Raw genomic sequence first — 25,351 nt, 5'->3', positions numbered from 1 at the left:
TATGCCAGAGGGAATTGAATAAGACTGAACTTTTAGAAAATTGCTTTTATGTAACTGCATTAGGATAGGCTAACTATTATAACAGAAAGCTCTCAAAAGATATAATGGCTCACACACAATAAAAATGTGTATCTTGTTCATATAACAGTATTTAGCAGGTTATTAGGGACCCAGGCTGATGGAGCATCTGTCTTCTTCAATGTGAGGCTTCAAAGGTAGCCTTAGAGTTGACGCTAGATACAAGGGAAAGAGCCTAGGGGAGCATGAATGGGAGGTTTTCATGAACTGGGCCTGGCAGTGGTGACATCTACTTTCATTCATAATCACACTGTCAGAGGGCCACACCTGACTGTGAGTGGGCAGGGGTACGTAGCCTGGCTGTGGGTCCAGGAGAAAGAGGAGAACACAGATTTTGGAGAGTAGCTACCCCTCTCTGCCATAGAATTGTTAGACTGTCACTGTAGACAGACTCTAAATAAATGTCTGCTAAGTTCTGACATTTGGCTAACACTGGGTTGATTCTTTGAGACTTGGCGTGTTTTGGGTATAGCTAATGGTCCTTGTTCTTTCTACCAGTGGAGTGAAGATCTGTGTCATCAGAGAAGTAGGGGAGGAAAGGAAGCTACCGTTGCAGTACCTGTGAGCCCAGGCACTGGACTAGGTGCTTTACATAGATGATTTCATTTAATCTTCACAATGACCCTAGAAGAAAGGTTTTCATACCATGTTTTTCCAGATGAGAAAATGAGTTTTGGTGATATTCCTCAGTTTCCATAATTGGTAGAACTGATTTCAGAATCATTTAAGTTGATCAGTTGTCAGTGATAAATTTACATGATTTTGTCTTCTCTTTTGGGGTTATCTTCCAGTTTGACTTTGAAGGATCACTTTCCCCAGTCATTGCACCCAAAAAAGCAAGACCTTCTGAGACGGGATCTGATGATGTAAGCATTGTTTTTTCTTGCTAATAAAAATTAATCTGTGAGTATTATACTGGTCCCCCACATTTGTAGTGTTCCTGTTGATTTGCGTGTATTTCTAACACCTTTTACTTATTTTAATACTGAATGACAGCTATTTTGAAGGGCAAGACCTGTTACATTTTCTGTGGCTATTTATTCACTTTTGTCTTTAATGATCATCTAAAAATTACTAAACATACATAATGCTGTGTGATTTAAATTTGGGTTTATAGATGTTTTACTGCCAATTGATCACCTAAAGTGACAGCATTTGCCTTTTTAGGCAGTGTTTCTTTAATTTAGGTTTTCAAACGTATCAGATTCCATGGGTGTATTCTTGTTGTTTCAAAACATTCTTTTAAAACTGAGGTTTAATTTACATAAATGAAATGCTCAGATCTTAAATATGCAGTTTGATCAATTTTGACAACTGCACACTCGTGTAACCCACACTCCTCTGAAGAACAAAACATTTCCATCATTCCATAAAGCTCTCTTGTGCCATTTTAAATCATTTTTTTCTTCTCAAAGCGTCCACTGATTTGAATTCTGTCATATGTTAGCTTTGCCAGCTCTAGAACTTCATATAAATGAAGGAATATAGTATGTAATCTTTGGCGTAAGGTTTCTTTCATTCAGCATAATGCTTTTGAGATTCATCCATGTTGTTGCAGATATCAGTAGTTTGTGCCTTTTTATTGGTGGGTAGTATGAATATACCATAGTTTGTTTATTCATTCTTCCGCTGATGGATATCTAGCCCATTTCCGTTATTTGACTGTTACGTGTAAAGCTGCTGCCAGCGTTCAGTAATAAGTCTTTGTGGACACATATTTTCATTTCTCTTGGCTAAATACCTAGCAGTGAACTTGTTGGGTCATTGCTGGTTCTCAGACTGGTTATACCATGTTAACACTGACGAGTAATATATGAGTTGGCCAGTATTTGCTGTTAGTCTTTTTCCTTTTAACCATTTGGATGTGTGGAAAGCAGTTTCTCTAAGAGGTTTTAATTTGCCTTTCCCTAATGACTAATGATGTTAGACACTGTTTCATATGCTTATTAGCTACTTACATATGTTTGTGTGAAGTTTCTGTTCAGGTGTTTTACGTATTTTTAAATTGGATTTAAAAAAATATTTATTAAGCTGTAGAAGTTCTTTATATATTTTAGATATGACATTCTTTGTCATATGTGTATTTTTGGAATATTTTCTCCCAGTATGTGGCTTAACAGTGTCTTTTGGTGAGCAGAATTTTTTATTTTGGTTGTCTAACTTATAAATTTTTTACTTTTATGGTTGGTTCTATATCTGTTCCAAGAGTTTTTAAGTTAGAATAACACACTGTATTAAGCCTGACAAAAGCACCAGTAAATTCCAAGTTGTGACAAAACCATAGACCACATTGTCTCAACACAATACAATAAATCACAAGTAGAAACTAAAACACACTTAATACTTGTAAAGTGTAGCACAGTTTGAATATAAAATTCAGTTGACTATTAGGCACATTACTAGCGTCGTCATCTTATAAACATTGAAAGATACATATACCAGCTGGTTACAAGTAGACGTCTCCTCTTACTAAAACCCAAATCAATGTAGTGGTCCTTATACCTGCCTGTCTACACTTCCCACCTTTCCTTCTTTACTTTTGGCTCATAAGACATTGCCTAAGATAATCTTAAATTTTTCTCTCTCAATCTCTACCTAGGTAGTAGGATTTTTCTTCCAAAGTCTCTTCCCTAAAAGGGTGTGACTACATTTTTTCAAGTGGTTTTTAAAGGTGGCTTGTCTTAATATTTACTGCTGGCACCTGGAAACTGCTTCACTATTTTAAGTGTTGGTTCTAATTTTTCAGCATTGTGATTTTTCATATTATTAACAACTTAATGTGAAAATGGAACTTGAATTGTTTTAAGTGAATTTGATTTTCTTTTTTAATAATGACATTACAAGGAGGGATTATTTAAAAAGTTAATATCCTTTTTATTCTTCTCAGGACTGGGAATATTTACTAAATTCAGACTACCACCAGAATGTTGAGTCTCATCTTTTGAATAGATCTTTATGTTTGAGTCCTTTGGAAGTTTCACAGATGAAGGATGAGGATTTGTCACAGAATCTCAGTTTGGACTCTTCTACACTTCTTTTCACTCACATACCTGCAATTTTTTTTGTTCTTCACCTGGTCTATGAGGAGCTTAAGTTGAACACTCTAATGGGAGAAGGAATTCGTTCACTTGTTGAACTTCTCGTTCAGTTGGCAAGGTAAATGTTGTTTGTAGATTAGAAACTTCAAGAGGTCGTTAGCTGACTTGATCTTAGCCATGAATATCATATAGGAAGCTTGTGAATAAATTTCTGAAATCTACCGTCTCAACAAACCACAGCATTTTCTATAAACCACAGAATTGTTTGGAGGTATCCACTATGTAAGGGCCTGTGGGTCATGCTGGGGTTGCTGGTCTTTGTCCTAAGATGAGGGGGAAGACACCAGAGTGTGTTACACGGTGAGGATGACCTGCTCAGCTTTCATTTTGACACGATGACTGTGGTGAAAGGTCTGTAATGACACCTGCTGTTTTCGTAGTAATGCCTATGTTCAGATAGTGTTTACAGCGAACAAAATCGTAATTTACATGTAGGAATTGTCAAAGTAGGTATTACAATCCCTGTTTCAGCGATGAGGAAACTTGCTCAAGTTTGTTTCTAAGAACAGGTGTCGTCTGCTAGTTGTGGGCTGTCTTTGCTGTTCTTTTGTTGTCTCAGTCTGTGGTCTTCCCCGTCTTTCAGGCTCTCGTAGTGGATCCATAATAAGATTGTTCTGATAATATTTTTAAAAGCCTTTCTAGCACCTTGTGTTTGGCACTGAACTGGGAAGGTCATACTTAGGTGTTATTTGAGCCTTTGTGACCCTTGGTGATAAAGAAAGTTAACTTTGAATCAAAATGCCAACCTCTGCGTTAAGGTTGTAGTATGTTTTCTAATTTCTGTTATCTTCCTTGAGATACTGAAATTCTTTTCTGAGACATGGCAGTTTTAATTGATGGTCAGTTTCTCTTAATGACAAATCATTACTATGATGAAAATACTTTTGTAATGAAATGATTTTCAAACCCTAATCATGGCTCTCTGAAACAGGTAACATTTGTAAAATGTTTTACATTTTGTAAAGTATTTCTCACACATATTATCTTATTTAATCTTAAAAACTTGAGAGTGAGTTAACTGGTGTTTCTCCATTTTCTAGAAGAAAAAATACTGAGATTCATAGAGTTGACTTGCTGACGATCACACAGCTAATAAATTAAAACAGGAGAAAATGGACCACAGTGTTTTCACAGTAGTTTTATCCACAAAATTGATCTAGCAAAAGGAGTTTGGGTTCCATTTGTCATTCTGGGCACTTTAAAGTCCAGAAATAGAATACAGAGGCTCTAGATCTGGTTGTCTTCTTTCTCATAAGTAAATTTTTTTAATTGAAAAGTTCAACTGATGAGTCCTTCTAACTCTTGGGAGGAAAATGCTATAATACCTTCCTTGTTATTTCTTTTTTATATGTTCTTATTGTTTTAGGGACTTAAAATTGGAGGCTTATGTAGATCATTACTATAGAGATTACCCAACACTTGTCAGAACTACTGGACAAGTGTGTACAATTGATCAAGGTAAGTGTGCTGTTCAAGGTTTTCTGAACAATGTAGTGACATTTGCTTGTATTTTTCTTGGTGAATAGCAGAGGATATATTTCTTACCATTAGCCTCTAAATCAGGGGCAGTGTCTTTCCACTAGGCAGATTTTAGTTTGTAGTGTTTGATCTCTGACTTGTAGTAAGCCATAATTTCTTCAGTGTAGGGGGAAAATGTTACTCGTCCCTAAGTTTCTGCCCTGCAAAAGCTTCGAGCTTCCGGTGCCAAGGGTGCTTTGCTGCCCTGCGCTGCCCAGTTGGTAGCCACCTGCCATGTGCTATTTAAGTTAATTATATTACAAATGCAGTTCCTCAGTTGCACCGGCCACGTTTCAAGTGCTCAGTAGCCACATGGGGCTAGTGGTTGCCATATTGGACAGTACAGATACAGAACATTTCCATAACCACCGTACTGTCTTAGACCCTGAGTTAAAGCGACTCAGGATTGGGGCCCAGTTGTTAAAACAGAGCACAATCCTGGGTGTCTTGTCTGTTTTCTCATCTTTAGGGTTAGGGCAGAAATTTTTGGTTAGATTCTTTATATGCCTTGAACACAAGGATTTTCTACATTTCCTTCCAAGATTGGATAAAATATTAGTCAATTAAATTCCACATATTATAATATGGTCAGTTACTTACTGTGGCAGAAAACATGAAGCATTTTGGAGACTATGGAAAAAGGTTATTCTGATTGTTTTCAAATGATAGGTATTGTTGATTATTTTTCCTTTAGAATAAAATAGTATTGTATTAATGTATCTTTATAAAATTTATCTGATTTTAAAGGACAAACAGGATTTATGCATCATCCATCATTTTTTACTTCTGAGCCACCAAGTATTTATCAGTGGGTGAGTTCTTGTCTGAAGGGTGAAGGAATGCCACCCTATCCTTACCTCCCCGTCATCTGTGAAAGAAGCAGACTTGTAGTCTTGGTATGTATTCAAAGTGTTGCTGAACTTGTTTGTTTTTTTTCTTTTTCTCTTTGAGTATAATTTTTTAAATTATCATACAGTTAAATTAACTTTTTTTTTTCATTTTGTGTATAGCTCTGAGGATTTCAACAAATGTAGAGTTCATGTAATCACCACCATAATTAGGATTCAGAACAGTTCCATCACCCCCCTCAGAAAATTCCCTCATGCTTTTGAGATTCATCCAAGTGTTGCTGTATCAGCAGTTCGTTGCACTTAATTGCTGAGTGCCAGCTATACATTGTGTGGATATATCACATTGGTTTATCCATTCATCCATTGAAGATATTTGGGTTGACTCTAGTTGTTAGCAATTATGAATACAATTGCTGTAAACATTCATGTCCAGGTTTTTTGTATGAACAAAAGTTTTCATTTCTCTAGGGTAGGTACCCAGAGGTGTGATTGATGGCCATATAGTAGGTATATATTTAAGATTAATATATTTATATTTAGGAAACTGTAAACTGTTTTTCAGAGTATATGTACCATTTTACATTTCCACCATCAATGTGTGAGAGTTCTAATTTCCCTGTATCCTGCTCAGTGTTTGGTATTGTCATGATTTGTAATTTTTGTCATTCTGATAGATGTGTAGTGATATCTCATTGTGGTTTTAATTTGCATTTTCTTAATGGCTAGTGATATTTTGAGTATTCCTAGATATGAGGTTTTGTCAGATATATGGATTTCAAGTATTCTCTCCTGTAGTTTGTCATGTTCCGTTGTTCTCTTAATGTTTCCTTTGTGAAGCAAAAATGTTTAATTTTGATGAAGCCAGTTTATCCAGTTTTTTCTTTTATGGATCGTGCTTTTGGTGTCATGTCTATAAATTCATTGTTTAGGTCACAAGGATTTTCTCCAGTTTTCTTCTAGAAGTTTTACAGTTTTATGTTTTACATTTAGATCTATGATCCATTTTGTTAATTTTTATAAGATGTGAGGTTTATGTTGAGATTTTTATTCCATTTGGATGGTCAGTTCTTTTAACAGCATTTGTTGAAAGCACTGTTCTTTCTCTTTTGCACTTTTGTTACAAATCAGTTGACCACATTCTTGTGGGTCTGTTTCTAGACTTTTTATTCTGGTCCATTGATCTGTGTTGTGGTCTACACACTCTTGATTACTGTAGCTTTATAGTAAGTCTTAAAATTGGTTAGTATGACTTTTCCTTCCATTACTTTTCTTTTTCAAAATTGTTTTAGCTATTTAAATTCCTTTGCCTTTTCATTTAAACTTTATAATCAGCTTGTCCATAGCTACAAAAAATCCTACTTGAATTTTTAAAAATAAAATAATTTTTATTTTTAAAAATTAATTCATTTTGTTAATACATAGTTAATCCAAGATCAGACCTTCAAATAGAACCAGAGGGTGTTGGCAAAGGTGAGTTCCTTCACAGTCCTTTCTCTTGGTCCCCCTACTGGAGTAGCCTGCCTACAGGTCTTTTGTGGACCTTTCTGGAGATGGAGTCTTCCCAGCCTTAGAGGAGAACCAGATCTTTTGTCTCCTCTCCCAAATGTCACTGGAGTATATGAATGTCCTTGCTCCCCACCCATCTTTTCCTTTACTCTGCATTCTGTTTTGCTTCATGTTGAGAAAGGCTTCAGAACCCCCTGTGGCTCTGAAATTGATACGCAGAATGGTAATTCTGCTTTTTTTTTAAAAAAATGCTGATAAAATATACATAATATTTATTATTTTAACTACTTTTAAGTGTATAATTCAGTGGCATTAAATACATTCACAATGTATTAAGAGCAGCTTAATTCCAGAACTTTTTCATTCCTTGCTGCTTGTGTGGAAACATTCAGGTGAAATCACCAAATATATTGGTCCTGTCCAACTCTGCTGAAATGGGTTAGACTCAGTGTTATATCTACCCAAAAAGGAGTTAGAGAAATATGGATAAGCCAGAGTTGTTCAGCCTCCAACTTAAATAACAGTAGTCAATTTGTAGATATTCATATTATATCTTTGTTAGATATGATGTCAGCTAGCTTTAGGAATATATCATTTGCAGTGCTTGTATTGGTTTAGAATGTAGGACTTGAAGATCCTCCAGCATTGTGCTGAAATTTTAATAAGATCATGCTGCCACTTTGTTTCAGAAAAAAAAAAAAAAAAGCTGCAGGGTAGATCTTAGTGGTAGTAGCAAGTATTCAAACGAGAACTTTGAAGGCTGAAGCAAAGAAGAGTTAGGCCTAGAGGGTTAGAGAGTTAGGGTGTACCTCACCAAAAATGACCCAAATGTCAATCAGTGTATAAGTAGATAAACAAAGGTTGGTGAATCTGTATGATGGAATACTCGTCAGCAGTAAAAAGAAACAAACTACTGATACATGCAGTAACGTGGATGAATCTCAAAGGAGTGCTGAGTTAAAGAAGTAGGGCACAGAAGACTACATGTTCTATGACTCCATTTGCATGACATTGTAGAGTAGGCAGAATTTAGGGAGAGAAAAAAGATGCGTTGTTTCCACTGCTCGGTGTAGGGGAGGGAGTGGATTGACTCCAAGGGGCACCAGGGAACTTTTTGGTGTGATGCAGGCATTCTGTATCGTGACTGTGGTAGTGGTTATACGATTGTATAACATTTGTCAAAACACAGAGCTGTACATTTAAAGTGGGTGAATTTTCCTATATGTAATTATGCCCCGATAGTTTAAAAAATAATGTTAACTTTCTCCTTATGCAGAGTATTGCACTCTACATACTTGGTGATGAAAGTTCTGTTTCTGATGAATCCTCACAGTATTTATCCAGAATAAGTATAGGTAAGTCAGTCTAATGTTAAGCTTCCCCAAACAAATTTTTATAGATGTTGATATCAGAGTTGAAATAAAAAAAATTAAAAATCTTCTAAGTGTACTTTAGAGGCCATGTCTTGCTTCATTTTAGAGGTGACATAATTGCACCGTTTTAGTCTGGAGTCCACATCTGGCTTTTAGAGACCAAGTTTGCTTAAAATCTAACAAATTTTACATTTTCAGTGTGCCTAAAAAGGACTGTTTTAGCCCCAGGGAAATGATTATACTTTCCAGCCTGCCAGAGTACTGCTTATTATTTTTTAGCAGTTGTTTATTAATGAATTTTTATTTGCAAATGTTTTCTACATGTTATGTGTTTTCTTTACCAGGATAACTATCAAAATAAAGTTTCGTTTTGTTTTAGCCCCACAGAAGTCACAAGCAGAACAAGAGGAGAACAGGTGACTTTTATTCAGATTGTGCTTTTACACAGTCTGTTTAATAACTTCATGTTTAATAACTTCATGTTTGTTCTTTTATAGGTTTAGTTTCAGGCATTCTACATCAGTTTCTAATCTAGCTGAGAGATTAGTCGTCTGGATGACTAATGTAGGTAAGGTGGTCTTTGTTACTTTTCACGTGTCTTTGAAATCCTTTCCCTGGACTCTCCTTCCTAAGTAGGCCCAGCGTCCTCAGAGCTCACTAGAGCTGGAAGGCGTGAGAAGGGAGGGCCTCTCGCTCTACAGAAGGATCCCACAGGATCGAGATCATGGCCCGTCAAGCCACCCTTCCTTTCCCTGACAGTCTCACAGCTTCCCTATAGTAATATCTGGGCTATCAGAAATGAGTATTTCTGGCAAAATCTAAAAGTAATGTGTAAATATTTCAGGGTATGCTTTTGAATGATACAGGCCAGGGATTTTATGCACCAAGAGGCAGATTCACCTGGGACAAGGGAAAGGAAGGAAAAGAGTTTATTCTCTCTTCCTAAGCCTGTGCCTTTAGGTTTTAAGCTGAGTAAAATACTAAAATTTCCTATAAAAATGAACTAAAATTTTTTAAAAAATTACTGATATGAAAATGTAAAAAATGAGAATGTTATAGAGTAGTATGTTAGAAAGTAATGCTTTAATGAATATTACAGGATGTTTCTGAATTCTTATTTAAAGAATGTTCTAAATGACTTAGTTTTCCACTGTTCTTTTTTGCATGCTTCCTTGACATTTCCAATAATTGTCATATAGTATTACAGATGAGATACTTATGCTGAAAAATATGAGTTCTATTCATTTGTATATTACATAGTATTTAATAAAAGTGTTATTCTCAAATAAGGTAACATTTTTTACCTCAATAATTAATCAACTTTCTATATTAATAAATAATGTATAATATTATAAAATTTAGAAAATTATTACAGAAGAAATTAATTAACCTGAGGATTTGAAGTTTTTTTTAAATGAAATACGGTATACATACGAGAGTGTATAAAATGTATTTAGAGAATAATAATAAAATGAACATTGATGTCCTGGTGACCCACCATTAGAAATAAAACGTGGCCAGTGTGGTAGAAAGCCCTGTGGCTCTGCTCCTGCATGACATCCTTTTTTCATACACCCATCGCTAGAGGTAAAGTACCTGTACAGTACCCTGCCTAAATTTTGTATTACCTTCTATCAATTTTTTTTGAGTTTTATCACTTCATATATCGCTTAGTGTTGTATGTTTTTTAACTTTATGTAAATAGATATAAATATAAACATGTTTTTTTACTATCTTATTTTCTTCACTCAATATTATTATTTAAAGATTCATCCATGTTGACTCATGTAGCAGAAGATCATTCATTTTCACTGCTGTATGATCTACTGCTTGACTATATCACAACTTATTTATCCATTCTATTGATGGTAGCAATTGGGCTCTTTCCTCCCTTCCCTTTTTTGCCATAATGAAACATTACTAATGAATATTTTAATGCTTATGTCCTGGTGCCATGTGCACAACTTTCTGTATGTCTGTTGATGGGGGTGGACCTAACTCTACAGGCTGAATGTTTTCCAAAGTGGTTGGACCCGTATACACCACCACTGGCTGTGGAAGAGAATTACTGTTGCTCTACATGGTTACCAACGCTTGGTATCGATTGACTTTAATATGTGTCTGTCAAATGAGTGTGAAATTTTATTTTCTAGTGGTTTTCATTTGCATTTCCCTGATCACTCATTGGGTAGAGCATCTTTTCATATGTTTATCGACCATTTGTGTTTCCTCTCAGGGAAATGTCTTTTTGTCCTTTGTGTTTTTCCTATTGGATTGTTTGTCTTTTTCCTAAAGTTTTTAGGAATTTTTTGTTTAAAACAAAACTTTTATACTAATCCCTGAGGTCAAGACACTGGTCTGGTAGTAAGATGAATAAAATCAGTTTCTTGCTTATTTGTTAGGATAGAGTTTACTAACTTCACTCAGAGAATAATTGGGACAGTGGTAAGTCTAAGTGAAAAATTTTCTCCCTCGCTTTCACCACAAGGTTTCGCTTTAAGAGACTTGGAAACTCTTCCCTTTGGAGTTGCTCTTCCCATCAGAGATGCGATTTATCACTGTCGGGAGCAGCCCGCTTCAGACTGGCCAGAAGCTGTTTGCCTCTTGATTGGGCGTCAGGATCTTTCCAAGCAGGCCTGTGAAGGAAACTTGCCCAAAGGGAAATCTGTGAGTATCAGTATGGAAAGTCCATATTCAGATTTAGCCTCAATAAAATCAGAGTAGAAATGTTCTCCATTTTCCTTGAAGTCTTTTTGCAAGTGTATATATCAGATTATCTTTTATATTAGATGCTAGATACGGTTTAAAATTGGACAAATCTTATTAATTGTAAATCGAACATGGGAACAGATTTTGTGAGTGCTCTGTTTTGCCTGAACCTTTCTGTGCCTTGAGTCGGGACAAGTGCCGAGTCAGTAGAGCCACTACCATGACTGATTCCCTACTTGTCCCATGTTAGTAATTAACTACTTTGTAATTATTATGTGGAAATAGGGAGAGCACATAATGTCCTGAATTTGAATAAATTATAACTATTTTCTCCTTCATACCTTTTTGATGTGTTACATTTCTTAAATTTAACCTTTTACATAGGTGTAAATATATCTTTAATCACATAAAACTGAAGCCCCGGGAAAAAGATTTTTTTGCAGGGGGGCACTAAAGTTGTTTAGAAGCTGTCTTAATGTTATCCCTCCTCAAACAGTGCCCTCCATCAATGTTCAAATCTGTTTTTTTAAGAATGGGTTCTAAGACCCTACAAATAGAAAGTGAAATATATCGTTATCCTCCTTTTTTTAAAAAATCAGCCTCTTTTAAAACTTAAAAATGGAACTTTTAAAACTTCTTCTAGAACTCCAGTTAACTTAAAAAAAAAAAATGGTAGCACTGCATTTACTCTAAGGATCAAGGAGGATTCAGGGATGGTTATTCCACCCCTGGTGACTTTGGTCCTTTATGTCTCTGAGAAAACAGTGCAGATTTGGCTCATCTCTTATTAACCTTTGAACCAACACATAATAATCAATACACTGTAACTGTTCATAATCCACATTAGATCTTAGGCTATTAACGCTTCTTCAGGGACTGTTACCAAAATTTATTCCCAACATCAGAGTTTTATAATGAATCTGTGACAGAAGCAGTTTCCATGGGGGATCCCATCTCCAGCAGGGTTGTACCAGCACATCTGTCTTTTAATCTGCACTGAAATAACAACTCTTAGTTGAATTAGCATTTGTCTTGTTTTAAACAGAAAACCAAATTTTTTTTGCTAATAATATGGTTATCTTTACCTTGACCAAGATAAGTCTTTAGCATTTAGACCTCTTTTCTTACTGTGAATGAGAACATCATTAGCACTAAAGCCAAATGGTATTGATAATTATTCATCTATATTTATAAGTCATTTTAAGTAATTCTGGCTAAATTCAATTTGTTCAGTTATTTGAGGTTACATTTTATAACTCGTCTCAAATTTATCAGCTATTTGGGTCTATATCTTACTGCTAACTCACCTATTAGAATGTAGTTTCTTTTAAAATTAGGTATTTCATAGGAATTATAATAAATTTTTATCAACTAAAGTCAGACTGATTATCTAGTCATATCTACCTTTATTCTTTTTTCAGGCTAATGTCGCTTCCACATTAAATGTTGCAAAACTTCAGCATTTCACCTAGGAGTTAATCTTTTGTGAAAGGAGTTGAAACTCTGAGAGAAAATGAGATTTCTGCTATTAACATCTATCTTAAAGTCTGACTGAATTATTTGGACTGGGAAGGCTCACAGTAAAGTACATGCTGAGCTTATGAGGACAGAATGATAAGCAAGGAATTAACTCTCCTCACTTGTTTTGCTTCATTTAATCCCTTTCTTTTAAGAAATATAGTTGGAACATACTTAGGAAAAAAAAAAGTGAAAACCAACCATGATTTATTCTATTTAAAGTACGGAAGTGAGAAAGTGTTGTCTGACCTCCTCCAGCCCTTGGTTTATATCCTTCCAGGTTGTTTTCTTCTGCTTCTATTAACTAAAGACAGTATTTAAATTGGTGTTGGTTCTTTAGTGCGTGGGGTTAATATTCTGTTTGCAGTAATTTGTGTCCTTTTCGGAATATTTAGGATATAGTTAGATTTTTACAATTTATTTAGAATATATCTTTCAATGGAATCAGCCTTCCGACTGTTGTCGTAAGTTGAAAGCTTTCCCCTTGGCTCAGTAAAGAATGTTTCCAAGTGGGCAATATAATTATACTTAAAAAAAAAAAAGATTTTGGGGCTTCCCTGGTGGCGCAGTGGTTGAGAATCTGCCTGCCAATGCAGGGGACATGGGTTCAAGCCCTGGTCTGGGAAGATCCCACATGCTGCGGAGCAACTAGGCCCGTGAGCCACAACTACTGAGCCTGTGCGTCTGGAGCCTGTGCTCCGCGACAAGAGAGGCCGTGATAGTGAGAGGCCCGCGCACCGCGCTGAAGAGTGGCCCCCGCTTGCCGCAACTAGAGAAAGCCCTCGCACAGAAACGAAGACCCAACACAGCCAAAAATAAATAAATAAATAAATAAATAAAAATTAATCAATTAAAAAAAACAAAGATTTTTAGGTTAGAGTCCCAGTATGTATTGGGAACCCAATCCAGCCCTGCTTTGGAATATATTTTTTCTCTGCACTGATGTAGACTTGGTACCTCATCCTGTGTATCCTCATGTTCAGTAAGTGTGTGTTGGCTGGTTTTTAAATTAGTTTTACAACCTAGTCTGTTACTCAGGTGCTCTCATCAGATGTTCCTTCAGGAACAGAAACTGAGGAGGAAGATGATGGCATGAATGACATGAATCAGGAGGTGATGTCGCTAATATGGAGTGAAGACTTACGGGTGCAGGATGTGCGAAGGCTTCTTCAGAGTGCGCATCCTGTCCGCGTCAATGTGGTGCAGTACCCAGAACTCAGTGACCACGAGTTCATTGAGGAAAAGGAGAACAGGTAAAGGAAAACATTAACTGCTGTAATTTAAGTAAAAATTTAAATAAAAAATTAAGTACTGCCTCATTTTGTTCAACTGTAAGAATAGGCATGACTGTAGCATTCACACCTCACAGAGTTTCTCTGGGAATCAAGTGGGTCATTTCTACACGGTGCTTAGAACACTGCCCGGTACATAGTAAAGCTCAATGCAGCTAGCGATTATTATCAGAGTTCATTGATTCTATGATGCTGATTTTTTTTTTTTGTACCTTTTACTGTTTCTGAAATCAGATTATGTCTTTCAGTCTGTAGGTGTTTGTAGGTGTTATGGTTTAAATGGCAGTGTTTTTTCTTTTTTAGTACCTCCTGAAATAGTGCTGCATCTTAAAATCAGTGGCATCTTAAATGGAAGGGGGGGATATACTGTTTTTGTTTTCACTATTATAATTTTGTGGATTATGTATAATGTTTCTGCTAAACATGTTATGGAATGTAGTCTGCTGGCCTGATTCTAAATTTGCCTGATTTTAAATTAATGTGGGGCAGTGTTCCCAAAGAATCTTAGGACAGCAAAATTTTCCTCACCAATGAACTAGAAAAGCAGCTATATATATTTACAGTTAGGGAGAGAGGGTGCTTGTGAATAACTTTGTCTGCAGAGAGAATTTCAGCCTCTAGTTAGCCTCAGAAGGAGGAGGGATATTTCTGTGTCTTCAGATATAACTTGTGTTAAGTGTTTCCTGGTTATGAATGCCCCTACTTCCACAGTTTCTGTTTGATGCCATTTATTTTAACGTAGAAACAAATTAAAAAGTAGTGTATTAGTTTCAAAGTATAGCCTGTAGAAGCCATTTTAACCTTGAACATAGTTGACATATAGTACTATTAGTCCTATAAGTCCTCACCATCAAGTAAATGAAACTCCTTCTGTGTTCCCTGGAGACACCATGAAATCCACTGACCTCCAAAATAGGGACTTCCTTTTTTTACCTTGTGTGCAGGCCATGGAGGTGGCACTTGGGCTGTATTCACAAAAAGGATGAGAGGAGGATTCCAGCTAAACTGATAACAGCACAATGAGGAAACCCAACAAATACAATATTTTCCTCCGAGAGGGTTAGCATCGTTTAGAGTAGAATTATAGGTTTTACTTTTTGAATACTTAAGGAGAGTTGGCTTGGTTTATAGAACAGCTGGTTTTAATTCAAAGCAAATATGAAACAGAAGAAAGAAATGTGTCTCCCCTTTAGAGTTTCTGATGGGAGTAAGAGTATTACAATGAGAACAACCGTGTTTAGATGACTCACTCAAGACTTTGTATGGATTTACTTTGATGTGGCTTCATCTTGCACCGCACTGCTGCTTTTGAAATACTTGCCTACAGATTACATTCCAGTTTTTTTTGTTTAAAATTTTTTCACATGTTGGTTTTAATTTTAATTATAGATTGCTCCAGTTGTGTCAGCGAACTATGGCTCTTCCAGTAGGACGGGGAATGTTTACCTTGTTTTCATACCATCCTGTTCCAACGGAGCCATTGCCTATCCCTAAGTTGAATTTGACTGGTATGTTAAATTCTGGGCTCAATGAGAAAGGAAAATGGGTATATGTTTAGTGGAGTTCTTTAGAATCATTGTAGTTAAAACCAAAGAAATGCTCTATCCCCTGTGATTTTAAATATTGTTAATAGCTACTGTAGTGATTATTGTTAATAGCTACTGTAATGGTTATCAAAGCTCAAATAGCAAATCAAATTAAACATTGAGGGAAGTAGAATATAGCCCATTACTAAATTTTGTTTTTAATGAGACCATTTCAAGATATAAAAAGGCACTTGGGGAGGTTTAGAAAGATACTATTGAATGGTGAGATTATTGAACTTTAAATAATCTTAAAGTCAATATGTAAAAATATTTAGTCTTAAAATATCTTGTTATGTCTTAGTATGAATAGATGATGCTTGTACAAAAACAAGAAAATATACTAAGCAAAAAGAAAAAATGGTCACTCATAGTAGTCCCAACTTGTTAAGAGTTCACTAGTGTTAAATAACACTTTGGTTTATTTGTTTCCCAATTTTATTTCTCCATTTTATAATTTTATATTTGTTTATCAGAAAATTTAAACCTGTTTTAGAAATTGTTTTAAAAAATTTACTGTATAGTGAGTGAGCATCCTTTTATATCTAGCATATTTATGTGTACAATTACGTATATGTACTTTATACACATTTTTAATCAACAACTTCATTTTTATTTGCTCCAGAATATTTCGCTTAATGGAATATAGTTTATATAAACCACCTGGTATTTTTGGAAATTATTGTTTTTTGCCATTACAAAGGTATTGTTGGGTTATATTTATCTTATTTATTTAGGATAATTGCTTAGATAGAACTCCTAGGGAAGCAAGATTTTAAGACTGATGTAACATTTTGTCAAATTTCCTTTCTGGTTGGTTACATGAGTTTTTACTTCTGCCAGATATAAGGGTACTTATTTCCCAGCGTTACTGATTATAATGGGTTTTATAGTGCACGTCCACCTGATCTGATTTGAATGTATACTAAATGTGACAGTTGTATACAGTTGAAATTGTTATTGAAAATCCCTTAAAGTATATAGTATATGTGACCCGTACAAAACGCATGTATGATACATACAGTAGTGTATAGGATATAGTATATGCAAATACCATTCCACCATATTTTGTTACATAATTAAAAAACCCAGGGTCCCACTGAGATTTGTAAAGAGCTTGTGTTTTTAGCAGCATGCAGAAAATGAGATCGGCTAGTGAAGAACACATTCCCGTATCCTATATCACACCTTTTCTGGAGCCATAATCTCACTGACAGACAAGCAAACAGAGTTACCTTCAGTATTTTAATTGTTCTCTCTCTTAGAGATAAAACAGCGATGGCAGAATCAGAACAATTAGTGAATCTTGATGGAGGGTGCTGTGTATAGGTGTTCATTTTATTAGTCTTTTAACTGAGTGTTTTCATATAAAAGGTTTGGGTTAAAAAGAAAATCTCATGCAAAATTGGCAAATGTTAAAATGTATTAAATCTGGGCGGTAACGCTTGGGTGGATGTTAAAAAAGTAAATGCATGAATCATTGTCTCTTTTTTTTCTGAATGCGTTTAAATTTGCATGATTTAAAATGTATTTATGACATTGATGCAAAGTTTTATTCTTTTAGTCATTCTGGTAGGACGCCCTCCCAGACCAGCACCCCCCCCTCCAAAAAAAAGATGATCTTATTTTAATAATAAATTCATTTAGGAAAAAAATGTTCACTTGAAATAGTTCCTTAACTGACACTGGTTTGGCCTGTTGTGCTTTTGTATGTAATTATTCTTATTGAAGAAAATTTGCTTTACCCTTTGCCTTTTATTTTCTCTTGTGTATAAATATTATGTCTTATGCATATGTTGAATTGTTGTTTTAGAAATTTTACTTGCTTTTTCATTATTAATCTCTCTGCCCTTTTTGAGAAAGTAAAAGTATAACTCATGAACTTGTCACCAGTGTGGTGCTATCACAGACCAGCATTTGAGTTAGCTCTTAGGTACAAAAAGCAAGTGGTAAATACAAATATATTTTATTTTATGCTTGTGTCTGTGTATGTGTGTGTATGTGTATATAGACTACAAACAAGACACTGTGCATCTAATTAAAATTTACATAACTTTCAGAACTCCTTTAAAACCATATTTTCAAACCTCTAGCAAACTGTATAACTTTATGCAATACAGTAAGTCCCCTACATATGAACGAGTTCAGCTCCGAGAACACGTTCATAAGTCCAATTTGTTCGTAAGTCCAACAGAGTTAGCCTAGGTACCCAACTAACACAATTGGCTACACTGTACCAGCTACATCACCGCTGCTTTTATGCTTGCTTCTGGACATCCTGGGCTTGAAATAAAGATACTGTACTACTGTACTCTACACAGTACCGTACAGTAAAGTACACAGAAGCACAACCACTTGTAGAGGATGCACACATGTGACAGCGTACACCAGACGCGTGAACTAACTTATGTGATTGGACACGCAAACGCACATTTGCATCTTTGAAAGTTAGCAATTTGAAGGTTCGTATGTAAGGGATTTACTGTATTTAGAATATTTATTTTAAATATTCATCCATGACTTGAGCTAATACAGAATATTAAAAATATAGAGATAATTCAGTATTTGCAGGTACACCGTGTAGTCAAAACACTCAAGAAAAGGCATTCAAAGAGAACATAGCATCATGAACATTTGATTTATACTGTTCTTAAATAAGTTGACCACAAATTTAAATTTAGTGAATACTCTTTTATGGTTCACTGGGTAACTCAAGTGTATAAAATGTTTTTTATATAGGTATCTTTGAATGCAGTTTGGCATTTTTACCAATAGCTTGTAGTTAGATTTCTATATCATATAGAGAGATGTATAGATAAGAGATGGAGCAAATTTATAAAGCTCCTTGTCTTTTTTAAAAATATCATTTTTCCGTAACGTCCAGAGAAAAAGATGGGATGGCACATTTGAAATTAACATCATTGTTGTCAATCACATGTTGGAATTATTATTCATGTAGTTTGTGATGTTAATTTTCGTTTTATTTTTCAGTGAGCTTCCTGCTGTTTGAAAGAAAGATTTCAAAGCAGTGGGTATCCTAATCAGATCTGTACACAGTTAAATTGGTATCAGTTATCTTATTATAGTCCCATATATTTTAGCAGAAAGGACAGTGAATTATTTTATACAGTTAAGGTTTTTCCACCTTGCATCAAGTTTGACTCACATGTATAAAACTTTAAGTATGCGTAGTAACCTAACATCATTCCAGGTATTATGGGGTTAAGGGTATTGAATGTAGAAAAGTGATCTCTGTTCTCAGAGAATCTAAATGTAACAATTTTGGTTTCTGAATTTTTGTTCTCTCAGTTTTAAATTTTGTTTGCCTGAATAGGGCGGGCACCCCCTCGGAACACAACGGTAGACCTGAACAGTGGCAACATCGATGTGCCTCCCAACATGACCAGCTGGGCCAGCTTCCATAACGGCGTGGCTGCCGGCCTGAAGATAGCCCCTGCCTCCCAGATCGACTCAGCCTGGATTGTCTACAATAAGCCCAAGCACGCCGAGTTAGCCAATGAGTATGCTGGCTTCCTCATGGCCCTGGGTCTGAACGGGCACCTTACCAAGCTGGCTACTCTCAACATCCATGACTACCTGACCAAGGTGGGAACTCGTGCTGCCAGCTGCTGGCATTGTGCCTCCCCTGGGCTATTACAGCAGCTCCTAGTTGTTCTGTTTGCTCTTCTTCAATCTTGTACCTCTAAGTGCATTCTTCTCATAGCAGGCAGAGAAATCTTTCTAAAGTGTAAATCGGAATATATCCCTTCCCTGGTCAAACTGTTCAGTGATCTTCCATTGCTCTTAATGTACATTCTAGGAGCCTGTGTGATCCTACTCACTTGCCCAGCCTTACTTTGTGCTTCTCTTTTCCTTACTCCCTATGCTCCAGCCATAGAGACTGATTGTATTAGCTCCTTGGCAGACCAAACTCTTTCTCTTGGCATAAACTTTTCCACTTCTATGCCAAAGAAGTTCACCCATACGAAGTACACAATTCAGTGGTTTTGATTATATTCACGGAGTTGTGCATCCATTACCACTGTTAATTTTAGAACATCTTCATCACCCCATGAAGGAACCCCCTACCTCGTAGCAGTCGCTCTCTGTTCCCCTTTCCCTCCAGCCCCTGGCAAACTGCTAATCTACTTGCTGTCTCTATGGATTTGCCTACTATGGACATTTCATATAAATGGAACCAAACAATATATGGTCTTTTATGACTGGCTTCTTTTGCTTACTGTAATGTTTTCAAGGTTTGTCTATGTTGTACCATGTATTAGCACTTCATTCCTTTTCATTGCTGAATAGATATTCATTGTATGGATATACCGTATTTTATTTTTCCATTCATCAGTTGATGGATACTTGAGTTATTACTACTTTTTGACTATTATGAATAATGCTACTATGAACATTTATATACACATTTTTGTGTGGATGAATGTTTTCATTTCTCTTGGGTATATTCCTAGGAGTGGAATTGCTGTGTCATATGGTATCTCTTTGTTTTAAAGTTTGAAGAACTACCAAATTGTTTTCCAGAGTGGCTGCACCATTTTGTAATCCCACCAGCAATACATAAGGGTTCCAATTTCTCTGCACTCTTGCCAACACTTGTTATTATCTGTCTTTTTAATTATAGTCATCCTAGTAGGTGTGAAGTAATATCTCAGTGTGATTTTGATTTGCATTTATTTCCCTGATGGCTAATGATATTGAACATCTTTACATGTGCTCATTGGTCATTTGTATGTCATCTTTGGAGAAATGTCTATTCAAATCCTTTGATTATTTTCTAATTGGCTGTCTTTGTTGTTGAGTTGTAAGAGTTCCTTATGTAATCTGAATACCAGTCCATTAACAGATACATGATTTGCAGAAATTTTCTGCCATTGTGTTGTCTTTTGACTTTCTGATGGTGTCTTTGAAGCACAAAAGTTTTAAATTTTGATGAAGTCCAGTTCATCTACTTTTTCTTTGGTTACTGTGCATTTGATGTCATATCTAAGAAGTTACTGCCTAGCCCAAGATCACTTGGATTTATATCTATTACATAGATTTACACCTATGTTTTCTTCTAAGAGTTCTTTTTTTGCTTTTAGTTACATCTTACTTGAAGTTAATTTTTATGTATGATGTCAGGAAGGGGTCCAATTTCATTCTTTTGCAAGTGGCTGTATAGTTATCACAGCATCATTTTTTGAAAAAACTTCTTTTCCCATTGAATTGTCTTGGCACCCTTGTAGTCAATTGAGTATCAATGTGAGGGTTTTTTAAAAATCATCTCAGCGTCATTTACATGTTTTTCCATCACCTGTCATCATTCTCTCTCACTTTCTAAATTTGAGTGCCCTCCCTTCTTGCCACTTTGCCTGGCTAATTTGTACTCATTCTATTGTAAATTTTACTTTTTAAAGATTCTAAATAATTCTCCAGTCCCTTCTAACCTAAGGTAGGCTCTGTTAAAATACTCTTTCATAATCTTTATACTTTTTCATTTGATGAGTTTTCAATAATATATATATTTTTAGTTTAACACTTTCCCTTCCCCAAGGGCACTAACTTCATCAGTACAAGGACCCTGCCTGTTTAGTTTGCTTGTGTATTCTCGGAGCTTCTCACCGTGCCTGTCACAGTACTGGCAGGCAGTATTTTATTTAAAACTACATATTTGTTTTGGTAGTGACTTAAGTCTCATTCTGTTTTTTGTCTTAGGGTCATGAGATGACAAGCATTGGACTGCTCCTTGGTGTTTCTGCTGCTAAGCTAGGCACCATGGATATGTCGATTACACGGCTTCTTAGCATCCACATTCCCGCTCTCCTGCCGCCAACGTCCACAGAGCTTGATGTTCCTCACAACGTCCAAGTGGCTGCAGTGGTTGGCATCGGCCTTGTTTATCAAGGGACAGCTCATAGGCATACCGCAGAAGTCTTGTTGGCTGAAATAGGTATGGCATTAATAGTGCTGTGGTTTCGTAAGTGTATTTTTACCATTCCACAGGAACCAAAGTAAAAATGAAAGTAATAGTAAGATTATAAAAGTTAAGGAAAAAATAGTAGCTTTTGTGAGCATAGAATGAGCTATACTAATAAAGAAAACAACTACAAAGTAATGTTTTCCAAGGCTGCTGTTACTATGCAGGTTATTGGTCTGCATACTTCTTGGCCAGCCCATTATTGAGCTCCAGTGGTCCCATTTAACAAGGTAGCCTAAGGTCTTAAGCACATGTGAGCATGTTGCTTATCCTGCTCTGTCTTTGCCAGGCAATGTCTAGCAATGGTGTACACTTAAAATTCAGAGTTGATTGTTTTGATCCCTAAGAGCACAATGTTTATTCTGTTGGACAACAACACTTCTAACAGAATGGAAGTGATTGACTCCGGCTTTCCTCTATATGCTGGTGGGTATGTTCATGATAAAAGGCATTTTTTATGTTTTCTCCTAAGTCTACATCTTTTGGAAACGTGTCTTACGTGTTGTCATCTTTTTCAGAGAAATGGAAATGCTATTAACATTATTGGTGCGTTCAGTAATTTAGATACATACTTGCATGTCTTGTTCTATCCTATTCAGGATCTTTCTACATATATTTCAGGATAGCCACAAAATTTGCCCAGGCATCTCTGCTTCAGGCTGTAGATCTGTGGGTCTGCTGCTCAGACTCTGCTCCAAATGCCTTATTCTGGGACCCAGGCTTCTTTTATGGTGATGACAGAAGGGCAAGAGGGAGAACCAAATAATGGAAGTGCATTTCAGGCCTTTGCTTACATTGTGCCAGCCAGGATCCTAGTTCAAAGCCAGTCGCACATTCAGGTACAGAGGAAACTCTGTCAGGAGTGTGGATGTGTATATAACTGGCACTGTAGGGCAGTGAAGAATTGGAGTCAACAATGTAGTCAACTACAGTGATGAAATAAATTATTCACAGAACTAAAATTTTCCTGTCAGCAAAATATGTAATAGCATAAGTGATTGGTCTGAGAAACACTTATTCAGAAGATACTCAGGATTGGCTTTTAAAGCCTGTTCATCTGCAAGGTGTAATTAACATTCTTTGGCTATATCATAATGATATCTAATGGTGCCAACATTATACATATCTCACAGCCATAGTACACCTCTTTCATATTGTATACAGAAGATTTCATCTGGATTCATATGCATATGCTCTTTTGTATAATTACAGTCAGAATGTACATACTGTTTTTGTACTGCCCTTTTCATATATCATTGTCATAAATGGCTTTTAAAATTAATTTTATATTGTGGAATAGCTCATTGAGTTGGTTTTCTATAAATTGCCTAGTCATTGTCTTATTTTCAGGACTTTTAGGTGGTTTTTAATTCTTTGCTAATTAAACAATAAACATTACACTGATTACTTGTTTATAATTTTTCTTTCTTTTTAAAAAAATTTTTTTCCTGGGGATGAAATTCCAGGAATGTGAACTTTTTTTTGGTGGAAGGGGTCTTTTATATATAATACATTTTGCTGCCCTAAAAGGGGTGGAGTTAGAATTAGGGGGTACTTTTTAAAGTATGAATTTTGCATCCAGTCAAACTTAGAGCATCAATGCAGAGAAATTCTATCATAGTAAGGCTCAGTATTATATAGATTCAAAATAAATGTCTGGATGCATAATATTTAACATTCTTAAAAACTTAAAGGAAGTGTCCTTCCTGTTCCTTATCAGTATTTGAACATGTTTTCACCACATCTAATGAATAGATTTGAAGCTAACAAAATAAGAACAAAAGGAAAGAATTACAAATTGAAGCTTTTTTGAGCATCCCTCCCCTTTAAAAAATTTTCCCCCCTTTTTAGTAATTTTTTTTTTTTTTATTATAAAACTCAAGGTTTGACAGTATTTTAAAGTGATTGCTTTCAAATTGGCAAATTAGAAGAACCATGTTTGGGGTTTATTTTGTGGTAAACTGATAGTTGTGGACACCATTTGTGATAACATCAGATCTTTCTGAGTGGGGTTATATTGAATCCATAGTTCTTATGCAACTTACTAGAAAGTTAACTCTAAAACTTTTACGAGTTAGGATTTTAAGAGGCCAGTTTGAACTGTGTTACTTTCTGTTTTATAGGACGACCCCCTGGTCCTGAAATGGAATACTGCACGGACAGAGAGTCTTACTCTTTGGCTGCTGGCTTGGCTCTGGGCATGGTTTGCTTGGGGGTAAGCAGAGTCTGTGCCTGCAGATGCTTCAGTTACAAATTCTGCTTCTTGAGACAAGTAGCCTTGACACTTTACTCTGAATACCACTCTGCCTTACTGTGACTTAACTTACTGTGATTCTCAGCTCTTTCTTCTTTCTGGATATTTTTCAAAATGCCAGATTTGGGAACGGAGGGAAATTGTAGTGAAGAATGGGGCTTTAAGGTTTCTTCCCCCCTGGCTTAGATATAAGTGTTTATGAATGAACTAAGGGAATGAAGTTTCTCGAAAAGTGTTCAAGACATAAGATGAAGAAATGACAGTTCACTCAGTAAGAAAACAGAAAAAAGTGAAAATGGGTGTATGATGGGGAGCCTTAAGAGTCTGTAGGACTAGAGATAAACCAGAACTCTCTTTTGGTGCCCTGGTGTTCACTAGGTATCCCAGAACGTTGCCACAATAGCAGCTGCTTCGTGACAGAATGCAGTATCATTCTGACTCCCCGTCTTTAACCCCATCCAGTAGACGTAGTGTAGGGTTACCAGAAACATTAAATGACTATGTCAGCTGGAATGTGGGTCCTTTGAAGAACCACCAATACAGTATTATACTGAAACTGAATTATATAAAGAAAGTCGACTGTCGTTTAGGCTTTTGACTCTTCACATTTGACACATGAACTAAAGAGGCAGATAAAACAATGGAAAAGCATCATACTGGGAATTGGGACGTGAATTCTGGTCCTGACCAGTGAGTCCTGACATCATTTAACTACAGTATTTTCTAGTAGTTAAGCAGCTCGATAGACTGTGGAACCAGACTGCCTTGTTTTATATCCACTGCTGCTCCTTACTAGCTATGTAACCTTGGGCGTAATCTCTTTGTGCCGCCCTTTCCTCACCTGTAAAATAGTAGCTATTTGATCGAATTGTCATATTAAGTAAGTTAATCCATGTTAAACATGCAGAATCATGCCTGGAAGAGCGTTAAGCGTTCAGTAAGTTATTATTATGGTTATTATTGCTGGAATAGTTCATAGGTACAATGATGAAAGGATTCAGGTGTTCATAGTTCAGGTTTCATTTACCTACCTAATATTTTCTTTAACTGTTAAATGCAGTTAATGCAGTTAACTGTATTTTGAAGCCTTTATGTATTTTATGAAATGAAAGTATTAACTTGCCCATGTATGTATTATAATTTTTAATGTGAATTATTAATAGACTGAGTATTAACTCATGAGATTTTAATTGATAAAAAACCCAGAAGACTGGCTTTGAAGTTAGTTTATTGTTTTGTTATGGGTATGTGTTATGGATCTTATTCTGTAAAATTTCCTTTCACTTGTCTGTTACTTTGTTTACAGCACGGCAGTAATTTGATAGGCATGTCTGATCTCAATGTGCCCGAGCAGCTTTATCAGTACATGGTTGGAGGCCATAGGCGCTTTCAAGCAGGGATGCACAGGGAGAAACATAAATCTCCAAGTTATCAAATCAAAGTAAGTCCAAATCAAGCAACAGATCAAACTTCTGGAAGCTAAGAAGTTAATTTGAAAATAGTAGTTTTCATACCAACATTTGTAAATATGTTAATTTTAAGCATAGGCTAGTATTCAGAAGAATTTTATAATAATTCAAAGCTCGTTTAC

At 35.9% G+C, this 25,351-nt stretch overlaps 1 protein-coding gene across 8 annotated transcripts in view; it reads left to right on the top strand.

Annotated features, from left to right (window-relative positions):
* Positions 1–25,351, top strand: part of ANAPC1 (anaphase promoting complex subunit 1) — a 101,130-nt gene that overhangs the window by 38,096 nt on the left and 37,683 nt on the right. For 7 of the 8 annotated variants that reach the window (XR_014235082.1, XM_082357796.1, XM_082357794.1 and 4 more), the window contains exons 18-31: positions 870–944; positions 2,966–3,234; positions 4,543–4,634; positions 5,442–5,590; positions 8,328–8,406; positions 8,804–8,840; positions 8,922–8,992; positions 10,913–11,091; positions 13,678–13,904; positions 15,333–15,451; positions 18,861–19,132; positions 21,245–21,479; positions 23,630–23,721; positions 25,067–25,201. Coding sequence is in view for 7 of the 8 variants with exons in the window: in XM_082357796.1 (XP_082213922.1) it covers positions 870–944; positions 2,966–3,234; positions 4,543–4,634; positions 5,442–5,590; positions 8,328–8,406; positions 8,804–8,840; positions 8,922–8,992; positions 10,913–11,091; positions 13,678–13,904; positions 15,333–15,451; positions 18,861–19,132; positions 21,245–21,479; positions 23,630–23,721; positions 25,067–25,201 (2,031 nt within the window). In the remaining variant the exon portion in view is untranslated. The remainder of the gene's footprint in view (positions 1–869; positions 945–2,965; positions 3,235–4,542; positions 4,635–5,441; positions 5,591–8,327; positions 8,407–8,803; positions 8,841–8,921; positions 8,993–10,912; positions 11,092–13,677; positions 13,905–15,332; positions 15,452–18,860; positions 19,133–21,244; positions 21,480–23,629; positions 23,722–25,066; positions 25,202–25,351) is intronic. The other variant, XM_082357797.1, reaches the window with a different exon arrangement.

The sequence above is a fragment of the Balaenoptera borealis genome (assembly GCF_965194805.1).
Source record: "Balaenoptera borealis genome assembly, chromosome: 15".
Taxonomy (NCBI): Eukaryota; Metazoa; Chordata; class Mammalia; order Artiodactyla; family Balaenopteridae; genus Balaenoptera; species Balaenoptera borealis.
The sequence above is the reverse complement of the archived record's forward strand: the minus strand, read 5'-3'. Positions and strand labels throughout refer to the sequence as shown.